This window comes from Nematolebias whitei, chromosome 1, assembly GCF_014905685.2.
Source record: "Nematolebias whitei isolate Nwh7 chromosome 1, NemWhi1, whole genome shotgun sequence".
Taxonomy (NCBI): domain Eukaryota; kingdom Metazoa; phylum Chordata; class Actinopteri; order Cyprinodontiformes; family Rivulidae; genus Nematolebias; species Nematolebias whitei.
Genome location: NC_056498.1, coordinates 48,623,378 through 48,647,218, shown reverse-complemented (window position 1 = coordinate 48,647,218; position 23,841 = coordinate 48,623,378). Strand labels below are relative to the sequence as shown.

At 40.9% G+C, this 23,841-nt stretch overlaps 1 protein-coding gene across 1 annotated transcript in view; it reads right to left on the bottom strand.

Annotated features, from left to right (window-relative positions):
• Nucleotides 1-23,841, bottom strand: part of LOC119423797 (signal-induced proliferation-associated 1-like protein 2) — a 111,539-nt gene that overhangs the window by 2,215 nt on the left and 85,483 nt on the right. The window contains exons 14-18 of the mRNA XM_037691246.1: nt 20,993-21,241; nt 18,763-18,816; nt 14,875-15,013; nt 8,014-8,233; nt 4,885-5,016 (exon numbers count right to left, since the gene is read on the bottom strand). Of these exons, the coding sequence (XP_037547174.1) occupies nt 4,885-5,016; nt 8,014-8,233; nt 14,875-15,013; nt 18,763-18,816; nt 20,993-21,241 (794 nt within the window). The remainder of the gene's footprint in view (nt 1-4,884; nt 5,017-8,013; nt 8,234-14,874; nt 15,014-18,762; nt 18,817-20,992; nt 21,242-23,841) is intronic.

The window sequence follows — 23,841 nt, the reverse complement described above, 5'->3', positions numbered from 1 at the left end:
TAGCTAGAAGCTGCATGAAGCAAAAAGCTAGCTAGAAGCTAAAAGTTGCAAAAAGCTGCTAGGTGCTCGGTATCAAAAACTAGCTAAAATTTAAAAGTCGCAAAAAGCTAGCTAGAAGCTAAAAGTAACAAAAGGCTACCTAAATCTAACAAAAAGTTGCTAGGTGCTCGGTATCGAAAGCTAGCTAAAATGTAAAAGTTGTAAAAAACTAGCTAGATGCTACAAGTAGCAAAAGGCTAGCTTAAAACTAAAAGATACAAAAATATCTAAATCTAACAAAAAGTTGCTAGGTGCTCGGTATCAAAAGCTAGCTAAAATTTAAAAGTTGCAAAAAACTATCTAGAAGCTACAAGTAGCAAGCAAAAGGCTGATTACAAGTAGCTGACTATTTGAAGTTGCACATATCAAAAAGCTAGCTAGAAGCTAAAAAGTACCAAAAGGCTACCTAAAAGTACCAAAAAGCTACCTAGATGCAAAGTATCAAAAGCTAGCTAAAATTTAAAAGTTGCAAAAAACTATCTAGAAGCTACAAGTAGCAAGCAAAAGGCTGATTACAAGTAGCTGACTATTTGAAGTTGCACATATCAAAAAGCTAGCTAGAAGCTAAAAAGTACCAAAAGGCTACCTAAAAGTACAAAAAAGTTACCTAGATGCTAAGTATCAAATGCTAGCTAAAATTTAAACATTGCAAAAAGCTAGCTACAGGCTAAAAGTAACAAAAGGCTAGCTTAAAACTAAAAGGTACAAAAGGCTAGCTAAAAGTACCAAAACGATAGCTAAGTGCTAAGTATCAAAAGCTAGCTAAAATTTAAAAGTTGCAAAAAGCTAGCTAGAAGCTACAAGTAACAAAAGGCTAGCTTAAAACTAAAAGGTACAAAAGGCTAGCTAAAAGTACCAAAACGATAGCTAAGTGCCAAGTATCAAAAGCTAGATATAATTTAAAAGTAGCAAAAAGCTAGCTAGAAGCTACAAGTAACAAGCAAAAGGCTGATTAAAAGTATCAGACTATTAACTAGAAGCTGTGCATATCAAACAGCTAGCTAGAAGCTACAAAGTACCAAAAGGCTACCTAAAAGTACCCAAAAGCTACCTAGACGCTAAGTATCAAAAGCTAGCTAAAATTTAAAAGTTGCAAAAAGCTAGCTAAAAGCTAAAAGTAGCAAAAGGCTAGTTTAAAACTTAAAGTTACAAAAGGCTAGCTACAAGTAGCACAGAAGTAGTAACATGCTAAAAGCTATAGGTAGAAAAATCCTGGCTAAAAGTAGCAGAATGATAGCTACAAACTAAAAGCAGCTAAAGAAGATTAAAGCAGCGCCTGAACGCAGGGTTCAAAGAGAACAATGCTTTTGAAGAAATGTAACAGACTTTAATGGAGTTTTAAGGGGACGTTTTCTCCAATTTAAAATTCTAAAAAATGACAAAATCTAAGCGCCTGAGCATCGAGCTCCTGAAAGAGCTGAACATTTTGAAGTAAAAGATCATTTATTGTTGAACCCACTGCATCGTGCTCCTACTTTAAAAATGAGGAGAATGCATTATTATTTTGGTCAACAGTTTAACATTGTTTAACACAACCCTTTTGTAATCCACACAAATGTCATGACTGCTTCACATCCCAGCCCCCCTCTGTTCTCCAAACTGGGCTGGTTCAACGTCCAGTTTCTGCTCAGCAACAAGGCTCCGGATTACAACCGGCTGCCGTGACAACCGCTGTCGGTCACACTCGCCATCATCTCTGCTGATCCCACTGCCTTTAAATGACGGACTCCAGGCTTTGCAGCAACAAATGACTCAAAGAAGAAACTCTGAATTGACAAATGCGTGAACACAAGCTGCAGGACGTTGTCTGCGCTCACTGGCTGGGGTTAGACACCGTTCACGTGGGGGAGTGGGGGTCTTGTGGTATGTTAACATGGCAGATGGGAAATGCACGGACATGACGTTGGTAGAAAAATAATTAACCGACTGGATGAATGATGATGAGGCTTACCGACACAAAACCAGGTGATTACTTTATCTGGGGCAACAGCAAGTCCTGCTTCAAGCTCTTACGTGAACTGGTGTTTCACTCAAACCTGCACTTACCGTTAGTTAAAAAAAAGACACTTTTGAGCAAACCACAAAATTATAGGACCAAAAAAAAAGAGAGAGAGAGAAGCCTAAATTATTCCAAATATACAACCCAAGAAGCTAATGGTGAAAAGCACGGTGGTAAAGGTTTCTCCTGAGTGCTGACTTGCTGGTTTTACGGTGTGAAAATTGGTTCCATCTCAGTGCTGAGAAATAATGGCTCATTTTTCCAGATAGAACTTGATGGGAAGCACAAAAAGGGGCTTGGAACAGAGGTGCAAAAAGCAGAAGGACTCCCCTTCTGTAGCACTCAGGGGACAGAAGCAGAAACAAACACACAGCGCAGGCGAACGAGCAGCTAAAGGTGGCAACTCACTGGGCTTCGGCTGTTCAAGACTACCCAGAAACCCTAAAATGCAGGAAAACAGGCAGAATGTTAGCTCTGTTCTCGATGAATTCTGAGCGTTTGCAACCTGCGAGCCTCGAGGTCGAGTTTTGAGCGGTATACGGTTTATTTTCGAATTTGCGGCTTGAACTGTATTCTAGGCAGAGAACGTTATCCGTGTTAGCTTTTGTTCGGCATTAACTGTGGTCCTAATCCAGGGCCCCCGAAACATAAATTTGGTCAGTTTTTATATTTTGGGGTCATCAGATATGAGCATTTTACTTTAGGCTAGTTTAATAAACAAAAACAATCCAACTTGAACGCGTATTTAAAAGAAATTGGAGTGATATTCAAGTAAAAAAGTTGCCTGTAATTAATGCCTTTTACACAATCACTGCTGACACGTTTTGATTTTGGTGATTTTTTTCCATGAAATGTTAACGGACAGTTGCTGATGTCACGAACTAACTTTTAAAACGTCTACACAAACTCTTCATTTCTTCATCCTGCAACTCTTTTTGGTCCAGACTCAAAGTAAATGTAATTATTTCGTCCAGAGTTCAGACCCAAACTTTGACGGACGCCACTTTTATTTGGGGTCAAAATATTAATCATATTTTATTGTCTGAATGTTTATGAAGCGTTCACTCTATTGTGATCAATTTCTCTTCCATACATTGTTCAGCATCTTTCTCATCCCACAACTTTTGCACCATTTCAACTAATCATAAATGAAAACGTTCAGCTCTTTCAGGACAAACCTGCTCGGACTTTTGGTATTGGTGCAACTTTAGCTTTTTGAACTATTTAGCCTTTTCTGCCACTTTTTTCTCATAAAAAATGAATTGAGCTCATTTTACATCCTTCAGATCTTTAGATGCGTTTACAACCTTTTACTGCTCCTTTCACATTTTGTTCTGCTTCAGCTTCTTTCAGCTTCCTTTTGCAAATGTAAACATTTTTCAAGCTAATTTCAGCTGTTTAGTGCCCCTTCCAGATTACTTCCGCTAACTACAACATTTTTGTGCTTCTTCTAACTTATTTCTGCTAATTTCAGCGTTTCAGCTTTTTCTGCTATTTCAGCAAGTATTTAGCCATTTTTATGCTAATTTTAGCTTTTTCAGCTAATTCCCCATTTGTTGCACTCATTCAGCCTGATTCAACAAAAATGTGCTCTCTCCACTTCCTTCTGTTAATTTAAGCTTCGTGCTGCTACTTTTCAGCAATTTTTTTTTGCTAATTTTGGCTTTTTTCAGATAATTTCCACTTTTGTGCTAATTTTTTGCTTCTTTAGGCCTAATTGGGAAAGCGTGTCCTTTCTGCACTCTTCTGCTAATTTAAGCTTGTTCTACTTTTTCAGCTCTGTTTTTTTTAAGCTAATTTCAGCAGTTTTCTGATAAATTCAAGTTTTTTGTGGTAATTTCTGCTACTTTCAACCTAATTAATTTTATTCAGTTAATTTCAGCTTGTTAGGCTCCTTTCAGCTTATTTCTGCTTGTTTCATTTATTTCAACTAGTATTTAGCTGTTTTTATGCCAATTTTAGCTTTTTCAGCTAATTCCACAGTTTTTGCACTCCTTTCAACTTTTTTCAGCCTAATTCAACAAAAATGTACTCTCTCCACTTCTGGTAATTTAAGCTTTTTCTGCCTTTTTCGCTACTTTTCAGCAGTTTTTGCTTATTTCAGATAATTTACATCATTTTGAACTCATTGCTGCTATTTTCAGCCTAATTAATTTATGCTAGTTTCAGCTTTATCTGCTCTTCCAGCTACTATTTACATATTTTGATTCTGTTTTAAGCTTTTTCAGGTCATTCCATTTTTGTAGCTCGTTTCAGCTGTTTTCACTTTCTTCTGGTAGTTTAAGCATCTTTCTGCCTTTTAGCTAATTTTCAGCAATTTTTTGCTAATTTCCAAATTTTTGTGCTCACTTCTCTTCATTTCAACCTAATTCAGCAAATATGTAATTTCTGCTTTCTTCTGCTAAGTTTGGCTTGTTCTTTCATTTCAGCAAGTTTTTTTTTTAGCCAATTTCAGCTGTTTTTCAGCAAGTTCTTCTGCAATAAGTATTCACACTGCAATTTTGCAGGAAATGCAGTTTCTCCAGTTGCTTTTGTGTCCTGAACTATTGTTGCAGTTTGTTGCTTCTGTGTGCAGCACTAGTTTGTCCATGACAGTTGGTTTTAAAGAGCCGTGTAAATAAATTTGATTAGATTTTAAAAATTAAAGATTGCAGGCCTCTGTGACTACAGTGAAGTTTGAGAACCCTCATGAACATTTCCACACACGTTGCTTTAGACGCCAGCAGTCGCAGCCCAGCCTACAACTCTACAGACACACATTTGCGTTAAGCAGCCTGCAGGTGGGACTAGAAGGGGTGGGGGTGGGGGTTACAAAAGGTGCCAGCAGCTTTAGCCAAGCTGGTTACCTTCAAAGGCTCGTGCTGCGTCAACCAGGTGGGACCAGTCCAGGTCCGAGGCAGTGTCTGGGAGGGGCATGAGGCCCGGGTCGCTGAACTTGGACCTGTCCGCCAAGGAGCCGTCAGAGAACCAAAACTCACCTGCAGAGACAGGCAGGTATTCCATTCAGTGTCTGGGCCCAGCCTGAGCTCACGGCTGAGCTTTGGCATCCCCAGAAGTGTGCAGCAGACAAAAGGAGTTGGATTGTGGGGGGTGAGAGTATGGAGGAGCATAGAAGGGAGGGAAAAAGCAAGGGGTTCATCTGAACGACTCATCTGCGGCTACAACAAACTTGTTAAAACAAAACCCGTTTTTATCATTCTGTCCCAAACGAGGTCTCAGCTCTGACCTGAATGCCTCCCACAGGTGAAAACTTTCACTCGTGCCGACTAAAAGTTGTGAATCTGCGTGACGGCACGATGGGCTCAAGTCACATCAAACCAACGTCTGCGTGAAGCGCTTGAAAGACCATTTCTGAAGGGCGATAAATGACTTGTCTAAGTAAATGTCTTCTTGTTTCAATCAATATCCCCTTTTCCTTCCCTTCGTCCCCTCTCACCCTTCCTTCCTCTCAGAGAGGCAGAATAAACAAGTCCTCGTTCGGCGGAGGCATTTAGAAAAGCACGAGCGAGGAGGCAGAGAAAGAGCGCTTGAGGAGACGCTGACATTTTCCTTTCAATTTACCGACATTCTTGGAGCCCGAGTGATTCACTGCTTACCAAATTGGGCTGTTTCAGAGAGGGGAAAGAGAGCGAGTGTGTCCTAAACTATCCTTCAAAACAATCGAGAACCCATCAGGTTGACAGCCAGACGAGGCTGGAGAGAAAAGCCATCTTCCCAAAGCCCATCTTCCATCTAATGATGGCAGTAAGGAGGTGAGGAGCGGTATGGAAATGAGACTGGAGGGACAGGAAGGGTAGGCAGGCAGGGAGTGAGTGAATGAAACATCACACATGACAAACTGTAGAACCCCACGTGGAAAGGAGCCATCAGAGATCTTAAAGAGCAGACGGGACCCGTCACACTTCTCCTTCAGCAGAATATATTGTGAGGAGTCAGAGGAGCGGTGGCCATCAGCGACAGGTGTCTGCAGACGGAGGAGCCTTCAAAGGAGCAGGCAGCCCCGTTTCCATCCGTTGGCTTCATAGAGTGTTGAAGTCCGTTCAGTTGGAATAACGCCACCAGCAGAGAACCACTAGCTTTTCAAATAGATATCTACAACTCCACTCATGAAACGGTTGAGATGTTGCATAAAATGTGAATGCAAAGGACTGAAAATCACAAAAACAATTTTTAATTCACATCCAACGTTTAGACTACCTTGCACCTTTGTATGGAAACATTAAGGTGATTTTGAATTTTTATGGCAGCAACACCTCTCAAAACCCCCCTGCGAAGCACTAGAGAGGTTAAATCAGGTCATCTGGACAGTTTCTTTTTGAGAGAAACGTTTCATCTTTCATCCGGAAGACGTCGCCAGTCTGAGGCCTGCCAACCAGATCTGTCTTATAAATAGCACCTCATTGGTGCGTTCCAAGCCAGACCTCTGTTGGATTCCAAGAAACTGGTTTTCACATGCAAAAAGGGACCATCCATCCAAGATCATCACGTATAATCAAATGTTTCAGGCCAGATGGCTACACCTCGGTGAGGGCCATTTATAAGACAGACCTCAGACTGATGAAGTCTTTCAGATGAAAGATGAAACATTTCCCTCAAAAAGAAACTGTCCAGATGACCTGATTTAACCTTTTTCTATTTATCTACCGGGATGATTGAGCTTACAAACCTTCTTTCCTCCCGTCTTCTTTGAAAAGCAGTCTGTAAACGTCCAGGACCTGAGGACACCAGCTGTTGGAGGTTTTGTCAGGATTGTTGTTTCATTCTGGTCTGATGGACGATTCTGATGTTAAACCAGTCTGACACATTCTTTGCAGATTTGTAACGTTTGTCGTTTTAAAACTTGTAGATAATTTTCTGCATTGATGGAGCCTTTCCAGATGTGCAAGCTGCAGAGACACCAATGTACACCCATACCATCAGAGAGGCAGGCTTTTGAACTGTGTGCTGATGAAAGGCCACGTGGTCCCATCCTCCATAGCACAAACATTACGGCACCCATGGTTTCCAAAAGGATCTTCAGATTTGGATCAATCTGACCACAGAACAGTTCTGGACTTCACCTCTGTCCATTTTAAACGAGCTCTGGTCCAGAGGAGACGGCAGTGGTTCTGGATGGTGTTCACATCTGGCTTCTTCTTTGTCTGATAGAGCTTTAAGCATCATTTATGAACTGTGTTTACAGACCATGACCTGTGGAAGAGTTCCTGAGCCCAGAACAGAACCAGACCTGGTTTTAATGCAGTGGCCCTGAGGGCCAAAGATCACGACCATCAATTATTGACCTTCAGCCTCGTCCTCTGAACTCAGATTTCAACAGATTCTTGAAATCTGCTGATGAGATTACGAACTGAAGGTGGTGGGAAACTGAAAAACGTAATTTTTCTGTCACAGAACATCGTTTTGAAATTGTTCCATCCAGATGTTTGCCAACGGGTGAACCTCTGCCCATCTTTACTTCTGAGCTTCAGCTTCTCTAGAACTCTTTTTATACCCAGTCCTCTATCGACCTGTTGATAATTAACCTAATTACTGTAGTTAAAAATGTTTCTCTAGAAGTTTCTTACTCGTATCACTCACTTGTACATTTGTTGTTCGTCAACATTTGAGGTTTTGCTGCCATTAAATTCAAAACTGCAAATATTTTCTCCTAAAATTGTACCGTTTTTTTGGCTTAATCATTTAAAATGTTGGTTTCATTGTGAATAAAATATGGGTTTATGAGATTCCCAAGTCAGGGCATCCTTTTTATTTGTATTTTACACAACAACCCAACTTCCGCAGAAGTAGTAGATCATGGCTTTTATCTGGTGCCAAAAAACGGATAAAACCATAAGAGCAACGTGCTGAGGAAGTGTCTCTATGAATAATCTGGATTTGTTAATTTGAAAACAGCCTCTGCTCTGCGTTTACTCAAGAACAGAAGAAACCGAACTCTTGTTCTTTTTATATTTACAGTATTTTTTGGTTGTACTCACTCCGCAGGTTGGACGCTCCCTGGTTGTGGACCATGCGAGGAGGCAGCGTGCTGTGGTAAGGTGGTGTGGTGCTGAACAGGATGTCGTTGGGCATGGCTTGGTCCAGCATGGAGCTGTGTGAGCTGCCGTATGATGAGGCTTTACGGTTGCTGCACACGCTCTCGTCCGACAACGTCCGGTACAGCGAGCGTCTCGGTGACAAACTGCCTGCTGCTAACACCTGCAGGAGAAGGATGACAATTTGTCAAGACGCAGGAGAAAGATTGATCTTCGGTTCTGACAAAAGACTCCTGTCTGCGCTGCCTTTCTTGGGCACAGCGGGTTCACAAGAGCAGGCAAGAGGGTGGTTAAGACAGGGACATCATGGAGCCGTGTCAGGAATCAATTACAGTCTTTGCTCTCAGGAAGACACGACTGATTGAGCCCAGCTGGAGAGAGTCTGACAGAGTGGGAGAAACAAGGGACAGGGCTGGTGGAGGTGCTGACAGAGGTCACTGCCCTGCGGCTACTGAGCTTAATGCAAGAAGCCACAGACTGCAGAGAAGAACAGACGGTACAAAAACCTAACTGCAGGAAAAATACAGGTAGGAACTCACCGGGCTACGACTGCTGGGGACCGTTTGACCGGTGGCATTTGAAATGGAGTCTCCAAATGCTCAATTTCCTCACACAAGTTGCACTTGTTGCCTCGTCACTTGAGTTTTGAACATGCTCAGACAATTTGAGGGCTCGATTTCCTCAAACCCGTCAAAATTTTGTTTCTGTAATTTCTAGAGCACTACAGACATATTTTGACACATGCACTGGAGCTCTGACAGAAAACTGAATGTCCAGGTCTAAAACCTGTTAGTTATTTAGAAAACGGATCCAAATATTCATTTCAGCAGTGTACGCCAGTAAATCATAATTATAAATCTTCAGTCTTTACACATGTAAGGCCCAAAACATTGTTTTTAAAATTAAAGCGAATTGTATTATGATGGTCAGAAATTGGCCCCATAGCTTACTGTCCGCCTGGTCACAAATAGGGGTGTCAATCAGCAGCTTTACCACGATACAATATTATACTGATTTGTTTGTATGACGATACAATTTTTCTCGATATCACAAAGTCTGTCACGATACGATTTCGATTCCATTCGATTCACAAGTCTGCGGTCGATATATTGCGATATCAAATGCCCAGTCACAAACAGGATCAGAGAGACTGGAATTAAAAAAAAATCACCAATTTTCTCACAATTTTAAAGCCCAACAGTTCCATCCCAGTGAGAAATTACTGTGCACGACGAGTCGAAAAACACCCCTGAAATGCACTGCAGAAATTTACAACGTAAGTACACAAGATACAAAATCTGATTTCAATGCGGCAGCTGGCGAACCACGTGGACATCAGATTTCTCAGGTCTTTAGGGCAGTTTTTAAACTTATTGTCGCAGTAACATATTCGTAAGTTTATTTCCACAGGAGCACATGCTATGTTAAAGGTAAAAGCAAAGTTAGGATGGACTTCCACATGCAGTTCAATTAAAAATACCAGAAAACCCTAAATCCATGGTTGTAGCGCTCATTGTATTTGATTCAGTTAAGAGAGCACTGCAGTCAAGGGTACAGAGACAGAACGCTTGACAACACTTAAAACATGCAGATACAACTTTTGGAGGACCACAGCTGGTTCAAGCTATATTTTATATGTTCAAGTTAAAAAGTTAGAATATAAAACACTTCTTCTTTCGGCTTTTCCCTCTTCAGGGGTCGCACACAGCGAGTCATCCTCCATCTCACCCTGTCCTCACTCCAACTACCTCCATGTCCTCTCTATCTGCATCCATATTTCTCCTCTTTGTCTTTTTCATGGCAGCTGTATTTCTAACATCCTTCTACCAATATACCCACAGTCCCTCCTCTGGACATGTCCAAACCATCTCAGTGTGTCCTCTCTAACTTTATCTCCCAGTTGTTCAACCTGTGCTGTACCTCTGATGATCTCATTCCTAATCTTCTCCATCCTTGTCACTCCTAAGAAGAACCTCAACATCTTCATTTCTGCCACTTCCAGTTCTGTCTCCTGTCTTTTTGTCCATGTCTCTGTCTCCAGACCATACAACTTAGCTGGTCTCACCACTGTCTTGTAAACTTTTCCTTTGACCTTTGCCGACACCCTTTTGTCACAAATCCCTCCTGAAACTTTTCTCCATCACTCCATCCTGTCTGGACTCTCTTCTTCACCTCTTTACCACATTCCCCATTTTCCTGGATAGTGGACCCCAAGTCCTTGAAGTCCTGCACCTTTGTGACCTCTGCTCCTTGTAGCCTCACTGTTCCACCTCCTCCCTCTCATTCACACACATGTACTCTGTCTTACTACGACTGACTTTCATTCCTCTTCTTTCAAGTGCATACCTCCACCTCTCCAAGTTCTCTTCCACCTGTTCCCTGCTCTCACCAAGATCACAATGTCATCTGCAAACATCACAGTCAACGGGGATTCTTGTCTGACCTCATCCGTTAGTCGGTCCATCACCAGAGCAAACAAGAAGGGGCTCAAAGCAGATCCTTGATGCACTCCCACCTCCACCTTGAAGCTTTCTGTCACTCCTACAGCACATCTCACCACTGTCCTGCTGTCCTCACATGTCCTGCACCAGTCTAACATACTTCTCTGCCACTCCAGATTTCCTCATGCAACACCACACCACCTCCCTCGGCACCCTGTCAGATACTTTTTCTAAATCCACAAAGACACAATGGAGTCCTTTCCCACTATAGAATATAAAACACTATTAAATGATAGATGCAGGTTCTCCTTTTCAGCTTATAATTCATTCTGGTTCCGGTTGTTTTCTGGCAGTCGTTTGAGCCATATTTTATGCCGTAAGTCATGTCCTAGTCAAAGATAACGAAACTCATCTGTACTGACTAAATTCTCAAACTGCCAAACGAACCAGATGAGATCAGTGATGATCCAGAATCAGAGCGTTTATCTTGGATCTTTAAGGGATTCACAAACTGCACATTTATCTTAAGAGTGTGATGGAGTAAATATTGATGGTAGGCTTCTGGAGTATCTGTTATGGCTAGGTTTGGATATCTATATCCTGGTCAGTTGACTTGCTTCAGCCACATAGATCAGTGTACGCTCTCTTTTGTGTTTGTTCGTGGAGGGTTCGAGTTTTATTGCTGCTGGATGTGGGAATGGATAAATGCTCCTACATCCGTTCCCACTCTAACCCGAACCTTGTGTGCGCTATTCAAACTGCATCCACAGGCCGCTGGACGTCGTGTTGCTCCCGATGCTGTAGTTAGTGGTACAGAAACAGATTTTTTGTTGTGGGATCAGTCAGGAAGCTCACTTAATTTAGATGTTACACACAATGCTAGAAAATTAGCATCATTGTGCAATTCACAGGACACCTCTGTAGAGATACTTGTTTTTCATGGCTGCGGTCAGAGTTTTGACAGAGGATCCTCTGTTTAAACACACAAACCCACAAAGACCAGCCCCATCCATCATTGTCCCATTTGGCTTACATAAATACAGCCGGAGTGACATCAAAAGTAGCCACAAATGATACATGAAGCAGCTGTGCAGATGGGTAAACGTCTGCCTTTTGCTTCCCAGCTATAACCCACATTGGACCGCTATCTCCACAAGCCAACACCCAGCTGTCTCAGTTTCAAAGACCGATCCCCCACAGATCCCACAGTGAGAATTTAACAAACAGCTACTCTGTCTTTAGAGCAGCGATACATAAACAGCCTCCTTAAACTCAACACAGTTTCCTCTTACTGCAAGTTTTCCAGCCCAGCTTTACAACCCAATAAGGTTCGTGCTCATCAGAACATCTTTAAAAATAATTTTCTGCTTTTATATGAAGCAAAAAATAGCTCCAGTAAAAATAAAAAACACCCTTTCCAAGAGACCCTAATATTTTGCGGAGCACCATCTAGTCATTACATCCCCATCAACCAGCCAGTGTTCAACTGAACCTGCAGTGCAAAACGTCAAGAGGAGATTTTAATAAAACCTACAGGATTACCAGTTATTCAAGTGTCTAAATCCACTTCAGCTGGAAGCAGTTTGCAGCCCAACTGTGCTGTTAGATCTTTAAATTTCTTTGTACAGTTGCAACCTTCTTATCAGCCATGCCAGCACCGAGACATCCACGTAGGTTGTGCCCGATTTCCCTTTTTGTATCTCAAAGAGAACTAGCAGAGCAACCAGCATGGGACCCCCTTTGACGAGCCTCTTGGGAGGATGTTTTGGACAATTCAGGAGCTTTTATTCTTTCCTACTGAAGGCTCAAAAGTGGGATGCTTTGAGAGGCTAAGCCGTGAGCGGTCTTTCCTTTACGTCAGCAACACAATGATTCGTGGATATGTGGAAGGGGCATCTGGGTGAACACTGGCTGGCAACAAAGTCTGGCATTTGGTGACTCCTTTAAAAAAAAGAAACACCTAGAATTCCCTAAAGGAATGCATACTACCCACCATCTTTTACATCAGAGCGTTAAACAATCTTTTAATGACAACGGGTGGCCGTTTTGGTGAATATGTGCAATCTCAAGCAATATTGTGAGATCCTTTAGTGCTCAAAGTATGCATTGAGAGTGACTCTCAGCTACTACCACATCAAAGTTTTGCTCAACGTCTGTACATTTGACTAACTTATAGCCAATTTGGTGTTTGCTCAGATTGTTTGCCTATGGTCGCCATCTTGAAATATGGTGATTCCAAAAGTTAAGGAGTTGTACGTGTGCATTGATTAGGAATTATGACTGTTTGATTTAACATCAAAGTGGTTAGTGAGATATTTTGCTAACAGACTAGCATAGGAGCAGCACGGTGATGCAGTTTGTAGAGTTGCCGTCTCTCAGCGAGCAGGTCGCCATTATAAATCCCAGCACGGGGGCCTTTCTAGATGGAGCTTGCATGTTCTCTCCATGCATGCGTGTACTCCAGTTTCCTCCCACAGACCAAAAACATGCATGTTAGACTGATTGGTAACTCTAAATTGTCCCTAGGTGTGAGTGAGAGAGTGAATTTTTTTTTTGTCTCGTTTGTCTCTGTGGACTTGCAACCTGCCCCTCGCACAGTGACTGCAGGATATGGACACCAGTGACCCCTGTAATCTGAAAAGGAAGACGCAGGTAAAGAAGATGGATGGACTAGCATCGTTAACACAACAGTTAATGATAAAGTTTTCAGCATAGCTGTATAACGGTTGGCGTTTGTGTCACACACACCAAGTTTTAGCTCAATATCTGTAAGATTAACTCAGTTGTAGCAAGCTTTGTGTTTGCTAACGTCAACTTAGCTTTGGCAGCTTTCTTGAATTAGGTCGACACCAAAAAGGTTTGTGCTTGTACGTCCAATTATTACTTTTCGGGAAACTAATGCAACAAACACACACTTTTAGCTTTTAGGCAGCGGGCGATAATTAACCTTTACTGTATCCTTTGTTTTGGCACTTTATAGATTAAATAAGTCTGACTATATTGTGTAAATGTGAAATCAATCAGCCTTCTATCAAACACCCTCATTTTTGTAATTTGATTCTTTTATGTGCCAGACATCCAGTCCAAGTAGAGCTGCTCTCAGAGAACAAAACTATGTTCTCTTTGGGACCATACTCTATGTGTAAATGGTTGGAGCGCTTGGCACCGTTCCTTCCCTGATGCACTGTTCCTGTAGAATGTTTCTCCATGTGCTATATTATCAGACAAAGGCCATTACCACAAAAACCCCACTGGTCTTTGAATAAACAATCAACACCATGCTTCCTTGTCCAGGTCACTGTCTTTTCCTTCTCCACAGGAAACAAAATACAACCAAATGACGGTGCGTGTCCTAGACAGGTGGTAGAGCTGCTCGGGTGTCTTAGAAGTGCCACGTTTTACTGAGCTGCAAGCCAAGAGAACAAAAGCTGTGCAAACAAATCAGTGCACCGAGCCGATTCGTGTAGGAGACGAGGTTTGCCTGTGCCAGAGGACACAGCTAAGGGAGTGGAGTGCATGTGTATTAGGACTGAGCAGCATCCAAAAATAACTCATTTGTCCATCTCCTGGGCCCTTTCCTGGTAGATAATGGATGGGGGATGGCGAGGGGGAACTGGAGATGCAATTAATAGTGTGTAAGGGCGAGGGACATCAAACATCAATGCACTCTCTGCAACTTCCTGTCTTTAATCCATGACATCCCAGCTGAGTAGACTCAGGTCCCTTTACAAATTAAATTAAGTAAAAACAGTGGGGACCCAAAAGGTTAGGCGTTGGCAGAGAGGAAACCTATCAGCTGCGGACCAGAGAAGCAGAAGCAGCTGATGGAGAGCAGATGGATTTCCTTCTTTTATCGCAGTATGAGGCTATCTTTTCTATCTCAGTGTGAGAAAATGGCCTTACGGTTCGTCGTGGACTTTTAATATTATAATGTAATAATACAGTAACAGTTGCTTCTTCAGAGATTTATTAGGTTTCTCTGTTTTGCATAAGCTCATGAATATTTTGTGTCTAAGACCAGTCAATCAAGCCAAGTCAAATTTTCCAAGTACTGTATTTTCCGCTGTACCCGTCACTAGAGATGCACCGACTCGATACCGATATCGGTATTGATCCCGACATCGAAAAACTTCTGGATCGGGTATTTGTGACAATGTGGCTGATCCATTCACTCTAATATCCTTTATCAAATGTGTTGAGTTCAGATAATCTAAATCATCAGAAAAATTGAACACAACTGTAGATTATCTGCATACTTTTTTAGAAAGATTAAAAATCAATAAAACTGGACCGAAGACTGAGCCTTGAGGCACACCACAAGTAACACCCACATGGTCAGAGTTAAAACCATCACTGATCTTACCTTCCGGTTCTTTTCTTCTCTTGGGGGGCTGTCCGGCAGCATCATCTTACAAAATTCTTCTTTTGAAAGTCGCTGCAGTGACTTTCCATCTCGATCAGCAGCCTGGAGCCGGCAGGCTGCCTCTTGAGCATACAGCTGCCTGTGAACAATATAACGGAAACAGAAGATCACAGATCATTTCTAGGGTCACTCGCACCACTTCTTAGAAGGGAAGCAGAGTTCAAGAGGGAGGATCCGTGTTAGCATGCCATGATCAGGAACCGACACACTTCATACCTGTCAGACACATGGGGTGGCAGGGATGGGGAAGAAAACAGGCAGGGAGTTCAATTTCAAAGCCACCGTGTCCCAGATAATTGTGCCAAAACCATGAATAAAGAGACTGCAAGGAATGCAGCTAAGCACAGTGAGGGTTGGGGAAAAAAACAAGAATTTTGAGCAGAGACCATCACAGACCAAAGGCGTGCTCACAAAACAACAGAGGAAGACATGAAAGCTGTTCAACAGGGATTGGAGGAGGATCCACAAGAGGTGACACGCTTCCTTGGCACTGGTGGTCAACTGGTTTTGTTTGAGAAGATCAAAATGATTCGGAGTGTTGGGCGTTCATGGAGGAGGGCACAGGGCACAGATGATGTGACCGACCTGGCTGGTAATGTTGCGTGGCTGTGAAACCTCTGCTTTAAGTGAGCAGCCTGAGCTGAGCATGCCGAGTGCTGTTGGCAGGGCGTGAGAAGGCCGCAGGGACATTTGTTAAGACGGCTAGACGATGGGACAGCCTGTCTGCCATGGTTAACTAGAGACACTATTACTGAGAGTTGCACTCTTTTAGGCTTTTAACACCATGGCAACTAAGCCCTAAATACATAAAGTAATAGTCAAAACAGATTCTGATTGTTAAAGTGGCATATCATTACAAGTACTCCATGATTTATTAGCATTAATGCATTTTTTAAAATTATTGTCCAGAAGTGCATTCATTTTCTCTACCTCTACAATGATAATAAAACCACAGCTGAGTAATGAGGCATGGCTTGTCGCTGCAGAATTTCTCAAAACTAAATAAATAAATAAAATAAAGTAGATAGTACGCAGAATGTGTATACGAGTTATTGACGACACACTAGGCCATGATCAGAGGTAGTAAACACCACTTAAACAGCAACACACTAGAATGAGTTTATGCTAACAAAGCAGTAGTATGTGCCGCCATCTTGGTAGGTGCTACCTGACGTCTTTAGTTACTGCCATCATAGCAGAAGATCAATAATATCTGAGGAAAGAAAAGCTGTTTTAATTGTAGGAATCTGTTTTAATGTATTTATATATATATATATATATATATATATATTAAATACTGGTCTAGTACAATGCATTATCAAAGCAGGGGCTAACGATCTCTACATACCAGACAGTTATAATTACTGTAAAGCAAGGAACTGAGGGATAGCGTCAGCTAACTGACAATATATCATGTTTATTTGTTGCACATTTTCATGTTAATGCTCGACAGGGCTTAGTGGGAGGCCCCTGTGTTCACAACACGCCTGCTGTATGTTTTTTTTTATTTAAGTTAAGTAAAGATATTAACTTGTTTTGGACTAATGACAACATACAACACATTAACAATGTACAGCTTTGACATGTAAAACATACAGTGAAAGATGAAGCACTTAACAAGATGGTGGACACAAATTTCGTCTCGTGTTTTCAATGGCTGTTTAAGTGAGTTTCTGTTTCAGCGGAAAGTCGAGCGCATATCAACAGATTCTGAAGCTTTTTTAAATTTAGTTTGTCACATTTTTTTATTCCTCACACAGCGAGACTTCGAGTTGCGTCGAGTCCGATCTCACTTGATTTAGTTTGACTGTGACGTTCCCAAATCCATGATGGATGTTCCTGTAGATAAACCAAGCGGTGACAGCACTTCAACTGGTATGATTTTATTTCCAGTATATTTCGGTTTTAATTGTTCAATTTGATGGAACTCCGTGGGGGTCTGGTAAAATCGCCAAGTTGCACCAACACATTCTCATAATGCAACCAAGCAATTGCCTTATGCGCAACTTCTTGCATGCACACGACCCTGACTGCACTTATGTACATATTAATATTGGCTTTATGTGACTCTATACAACATTAAGTGGGTATAGAAAAAGTATAAATAGACAAATATAGCGGTGATGATATTTATTTCCTATTCCTAAGTTTTGTTTGTGATTGTTGACGTTGAATCAAATAATCCCCGTCACAAACCACTTTGACACATTTATATTTGCCAAATTGTTCAAAAATCCACACCATGTTCTACGCATGGCTCGGAGGTTTTACTGCAGAACACTTGTAGATTCAAAAATATAATACAAAAGAAAACAAACTGAGGCAAACACAAAGGGATGATCCAAGTCAGGTCCTCTGGACGGTTTCTCTGGATGCTAAAGAAACCGTCCAGAGGACCTGACTTAACTTTGTTGGATGTTTCTACCTGGATTATTCAGCATGAATCAGGACAAAGGGATGATGTTAGTCGGAGAAACTGATCAACTGCCTGGGCTTTTACTACGAAGTAAACACTAGGTGTGCATGCTTAGTCTTTCTATTTTATCAAGATTAAATAATGCCTTTTTGCTGTACAGGAAAAAAAAATACAAGTATGATCATATTTTACAGCAAAATCTGGTTTTAATTGTTTTAGGTTAAAATTAATATGGGGTGCCGTTTGTAAAGTTATACAGTCAAAAATTAAGAGCAATATTTTGGTTTATTTAGCTTTTTGTAAGAAATAAAAAAGTTTTTTCCAACGTCATATTTTCACCATGTTACTGTATTCATATATTTACAAGTGTCGTAGTTCCAAACTAAATATTTAATTTACAAGCTAAATATTCAGTTTACAAACTAAATAAGTAATTTGCAAATATTTAGTTTATAAACCAAATACTTAATTAGCAAGCTAAATATTTAGTTCCATACTAAATATTTAGTTTACAAACTAAATGTTTATGTCCAAGCTAAATGTTTAATTTGCAAACTAAATATTTAACTTGCAAGTTAAATATTTTGTTAGCAAATTAAATATTTATTTTGGAAATTAAATGTTCAGTTTGGAAAATATTTAGGTCTGAGCTAAATATTTAGTTAGCAAATTTAATATTTATTTTGGAAATTAAATGTTCAGTTTGGAAAATAAACAATTAAGTCCGAGCTAAATAGCTAGTTAGCAAACTAAATAGTTGAGGAATTAAATGTTTAGGTTAAAAAGTAAATATTCAGATTTGAAAATAAATATTTAGCTTGGAAATTAAATATTTAATTTACAGCTACATATTTAGCTCACTAATTAAATATTTAACTTGCAAGTTAAATGTTTAGTTTGCAAACTAAATATTTAGTGTGGAGCTAAATATTTAGCTTGCTAACTAAATATTGAACTTGCAAGTTAAGAATTTAGTATGTAAACTAAATATTTAGCTTGTAAATCAAATATTTAGTTTGGAACTAAAATATGAATAACATGGTGAAAATATGACTTTGGAAAAAAACTTTTATTTCTTATGAAAGGCTAAATAAACCAAAATATTGCTGTTAAGTTTTGACAGTGTAACTTTACAAACGGCACCCCATAAATTAAACCGTCTCTTTGTGATCTGAGCAGGACTTGGGTCGGGTAGGACTGCAGCAACACGGCTCTTTAGAAGAAATGTTCCTGCTATGCACAGTTGGCTGACTGTTGAATGTGTAACACGTTGCCAGGAATAACACTTGACGTGACATTTGAGTGGGGTGTTGGTCTAGGACCAAAGTGGGGGTGGAGGGGTAAGTGTGTGTGAGGGAGGGAGGCAAGCTGGGTCAGATTACGACCATGGGATTGACTTTTATACGGAGTACCTGGAACGCTCGGACAGCATATTGAGAAGGAAGGCTAACAAGCTCTCCGCTCCTCTGAAACACGAAGCAGAACCAAATAAAAAAAGAAAAGAGCTCAAGGTTAGAAGCATCGTTACGCATCCAACATCACATGCAGTGTTTGATGAAACAAGAAAACTTTTCACAAAGTGGGGGGGGGGAGAAACTTCATTACGTTAGAACAATAACTGAGAATAATATTAGGCCATTTATCACAAGGCATGGTTATGTAAGGTGAAATAAAACGGTAGGAATATATAAACAAACACCGGAGAGGGTTAATGAAATTACGGTTTCTTCATAAGTCTGCAGAAGATGACTTCGGTGCGAGCGATCAATCACATGGAGAATTTCCCAGCCGAAATTAAATTACGTTGGAGCTAAATCTGTGGGGTTTCTTCCAGGGCAAATCTCACATTCTCCCATTCAAAACCTGCCCGGAGCTCCCTCAAACAGCCTCCAGCAAGCACGCACTTTTACACTTCTCTGCAGCGAGCCACTTCATTATCAGGGACGCCGTCGGTCAGAGCTCAAACAAAACGTAAGGTTTTCTCAACTTGCTGTGTGGATCGTTGCTTTGCTCCCAGCAGAGGCGCCGATCTGTCAGGGGGCTCAGCCCGGCGATCCGCAGGGACCCGACTTCAGATGAACGATCGATAACAACATGTGACATGTGTCAAGCGTATTATGTCAGCGGCTTCATTGAGCTTATTTATTTTGTGGTTGTCGGCTTCAATCACAGCGAGTTTATAAAGTCTGGGTGGGCCAGACAATAGAAACAGCTCTGCAGCAGGAGCGCTGGTCACACCTGCTGCTATTGTGCATCTTAGGAAATAACCTGAAAACCTACAGGTGGGCAACTTCAAACACCAAAGTCTGCACCTGGCATCTGAACAGAAACATTAAAATACTGGATCGTTTATAAGAGAACTATGATGGAAATACAGACTGAAGTACAGATCAATGCATTTTTTACTGATTGGTATTAGAGTTGATCCAATCGAATGTTGTTTGGATGAAGTTGCACAATGATGCAAGTATTAAACTGACTTCCCCCCTACCCCCACTGTTTTTTTTTTTAAATAGCTTGGATCAGCATCTGGGACAGTAAAACATCTTCATTGGGACATTCCTATTAATAAATACATGTTATGAAATTTAAGGTGGACATTTGTGTCCTTTGTCCACAACAAATAAACAAGAGTACCACATATGGTACATTATACGCCCATTGACAAACTATTAAACAGCAATCTATAGCAATGGCCCGGTCAAGCAAAGACCTTCAATATCCTTTGACCTTGATTTGTGACCTTGACCGTGACGATGGGAAGATGAAAAGTAACGTGACACACCGTGTAGTGGTGGTACATTATGTATCATGTTTTGTTAAATTATACTGGGCGGATGAGACGTTTTGGTCGGAGCAAGCAAAGACCTCGTTTTAAAATTGACCTTGATTTGTGACCTTGACCTTGAAGCTGGGATGATGAAAAGTAACGTGACGTCATGTAGTGGTGGTACAAAATACCACGTTTTGTTAAAATATACTGGGCGGATCAGACGTTTTGGTCGGAGCAAGCAAAGACCTTGTTTTAAATTTGACCTTAATTTGTGACCTTGACCTTGAAGCTGGGAAGATAAGTAACGTGACACGCCACGCAATGGTGGTACAAATATATATCATGTTTATTTAAATTATACTGATCAGATCAGACGTTTTGGTCCGAACAAGCAAATACCTTGTTTTAAAATTGACCTTGATTTGTGACCTTGAAGCTGGGAAGATGAGAAGTAATGTGACGCCATGTGGTGGTTGTACAAAAATATCACGTTTTGTTAAATTATACTGAGCGGATCAAACGTTTTGTTCAGAACACAGACCTAATTTTAAATTTGACCTTGATTTGTGACCTTGATGCTCTATTGATGAAAAGTATATGAGATACTTTATCTAGTGATAATTTATAGGTGTATCACGTTTAATTAAATTATCTTGTTCAGATCAGAGGTTACAGGCGGGACAAGAGGATGTTTATCTTTGGACTGGACCATAATACGTTGTCGGGCGTATAAAAAAGATCTGCGTGTATATGAGCATAAAAAGGAAGTGATCCGTTATAGAGTAAGCAATCAACATAATATAAATGTAATAAAGTGACTTGTTGATGATTTCATTCTTGTGTTTCGTCCCTCGCACTCACTCACTCACCCACACTCTGAAATGTTGGGAGGTCCCTCAGTGCCGTGGCCATCATCGCCACCATCGGCCGTCTTCGCGCCCACGGGGAATTTGCAACAGGACTGTGTTTGTGTCTGTCCGCAGGACTCCGAGCTGGGCCCGGGCCCCAGCTCCGGCCCTGAGCTGCTGGTCTGGGGTATGGTGTACACCTTGGAGGAGTCGGCGGACACGCAGTACCTGGCACCGCGGGCCAGGGGACTGCCAGAGTGGTGCGAGCCACTGATCAGACAGCAAAAACAAAGCAGAACGTAACTCAAAAAGTGACCAAAATCATAAATGACAAACGAAAGCAGAAACACAAACATGAAAGTGACATGAAACTAAAAATATGAACAAGAGTCCGCAATAAAACGTTACATGAAATGATCAGGTGTATGGAAATCTGGATGATTTTGTTTCAAAAGAATGGTTCATGAATGTCCAGCGCTTCTGCTGGTTTTGTTAGGATGACATAATCCCTTCGACGTCCCCAAGTCTTCCAACTAGTTCCCCTTTAACCCACTTCGGCAGATGACTCACTCCCAGTCCCTCATGTGAGCACTCCTGCTGAACTTTGTCCTTTCAATATTTTGTCAAATATCAAGTGACAATCCACATTTATGGGTCGGTGCGTTCAAACCAGAGAGAGGCATTCAACGCTGCGCAGAGCTTCTCAAACATCTGCTGCCGTGACCCCCCTGCTGATTTATGCTTCTCCGAGCAGAACGAGTCAAAGAACTGCACGCCTCCATGTATGTGAGCGACTGGTTGTGATTTTCTTATCAGGCTGAACTCACCCTTAAAATTAGGACCAAATGGTTAAAGGAACGTTGTTCCCAGAACTCTCATGGCTGTTGTTATACGATATAAATCACTAAATACATTTAGACAAAAGCTTTATTTGTGTAATTTGTTGTACAAGAAGAAGAACTCGGATGTCTAGGATGTAAAACTAAAATGTGAATAAAACTAAGAACTCTGTCTGCATCCTCAAACCCTCGTTTCTGCTCAAGTTTGCTTTAATAGTTAGTTTTTTTTAATAGGAAAATAAACAATTTTAGTTTTATTCCACATTAAAGGGTGCGAAAAGATTTATTTATCCACCTTAATCTGGGGGGTCTGCTGTATAAATGATTATGGGCACAACTTCCTGTCAGACAGGAAGTAGCAGTTAGCATTGGTTAACCATGGTAGCAGAGCACGGACCGCGGTTTATTTGAAAGTAATTTGCATTCCGTTTAACAGATAAAAGTCTGTTTTTGTTTTGTTTACATTTATTTAACAACCATAATGTTTACTGAAATAGCCGTGCTGAGTTCAGGTACCTATTGTGTTCACGGCTGCACGAACAACCAGACCAAACTAAATCGGTGGCTACAACAACAGAGTTTGGACCCAAAACAAAAAGAGTGTTCCTGTGAAAAGCGGTAAACCGTACTTGCCGCCGCACACGTCGTACAGCCGTATAAGTGGCATCAGTTCAAATATGTCTAATAAAGTGGAAAAAACAAAACATAAATACGTCACACTGCCGTATAGGTCACATCTATTATGCGTCACCGATGACAACTTGGAAATGTGGACCCGTTTTGTGCCAAAAATTGATTGGCTGCCAAACGGCAGCTGCGAGAGCGTGCACAGGAGGACTTTAACAAGATTAACACTTAAAAACAATTATTTTGTTTGCTCAAAATTATAGCAAAGGTGTCTCTCAGTTGAACTTTTCCTTAATAAATGCACGTTAATGGTCAAATCAGCTGCATTTCGCTGCGCCGCCCAGAAGAAATGCAGCTGATCTGATGTTTGCTCCAGGAGTTCCGGCGCAAGACGAAGGTGGCTTTGTACGGCAAGACAGGTGTCTCATTAATAACTACTTTTACCTATTAATGAGACACTTGGCTTGCCATATTAGTAAAGAGCCCTCTAGAGGCTGAAAATGGTAGTGTTCAATATTTTCCATGTCAGAATGAATGAAATAGTCAGATCTCAGCCAAAAATAGGTTTATAAACATGGGGGAAAACAAACAAGTCACTTTGCTCTATAAGTTACAGGGAATGCTAATTTATGCAAAAAAGGTACGACTTATACAGCAAAAAATACAGTAGTTTCCATCTCCTCACTACAGATGAGGAATTAAGATAAATGTGGCTGAAAAATGTGAACTTGAAGAGACCACCCAAAAATGCTGCGTGAGCTCATTTCACTTTGTTGACAAATGGCCAACAGAGGAAAACCTGCATCCTACTTTGTGTCTGGACTACAAAAAACCATCGGAGAAGAGATGCTGGATCCTCAGAAGGATTGAAAACTGTGACGAGAACATCAGGTATGATTTCAAGTGTATGGAGTTCACAGCATCATAGTATTTGTTCGTCTTCTGTATTATGATTTTCTCTGTAATTAATCCAAGATCAGTGATGGAGGACTTTAAGTCTTTGGCTGGTCTCCATGTCTGCTTTAAAGTAAATAAGATCATGGGCCACCTCTTTTAATGAAACACCACTAACCTTATTACTGTGTAGACACTAATACGCCTCAGAGCTTTTCAGGTTGTTCATCGCTTCACCGTCAGAAGAACAAAGTCAGTGAAGTAGCTAAATACGCTAGTAAATGTAGCTAAATATGCTAGTAGATGCAGCTAAATACTCTAGTAGATGTAGCTAAATATGCTAGTAGATGCAGCTAAATACACTAGTAGATGTAGCTAAATACGCTAGTAGATGTAGCTAAATACGCTAGTAGATGCAGCTAAATACTCTAGTAGATGTAGCTAAATACTCTAGTAGATGTATCTAAATACGCTAGTAGATGCAGCTAAATACGCTAGTAGATGCAGCTA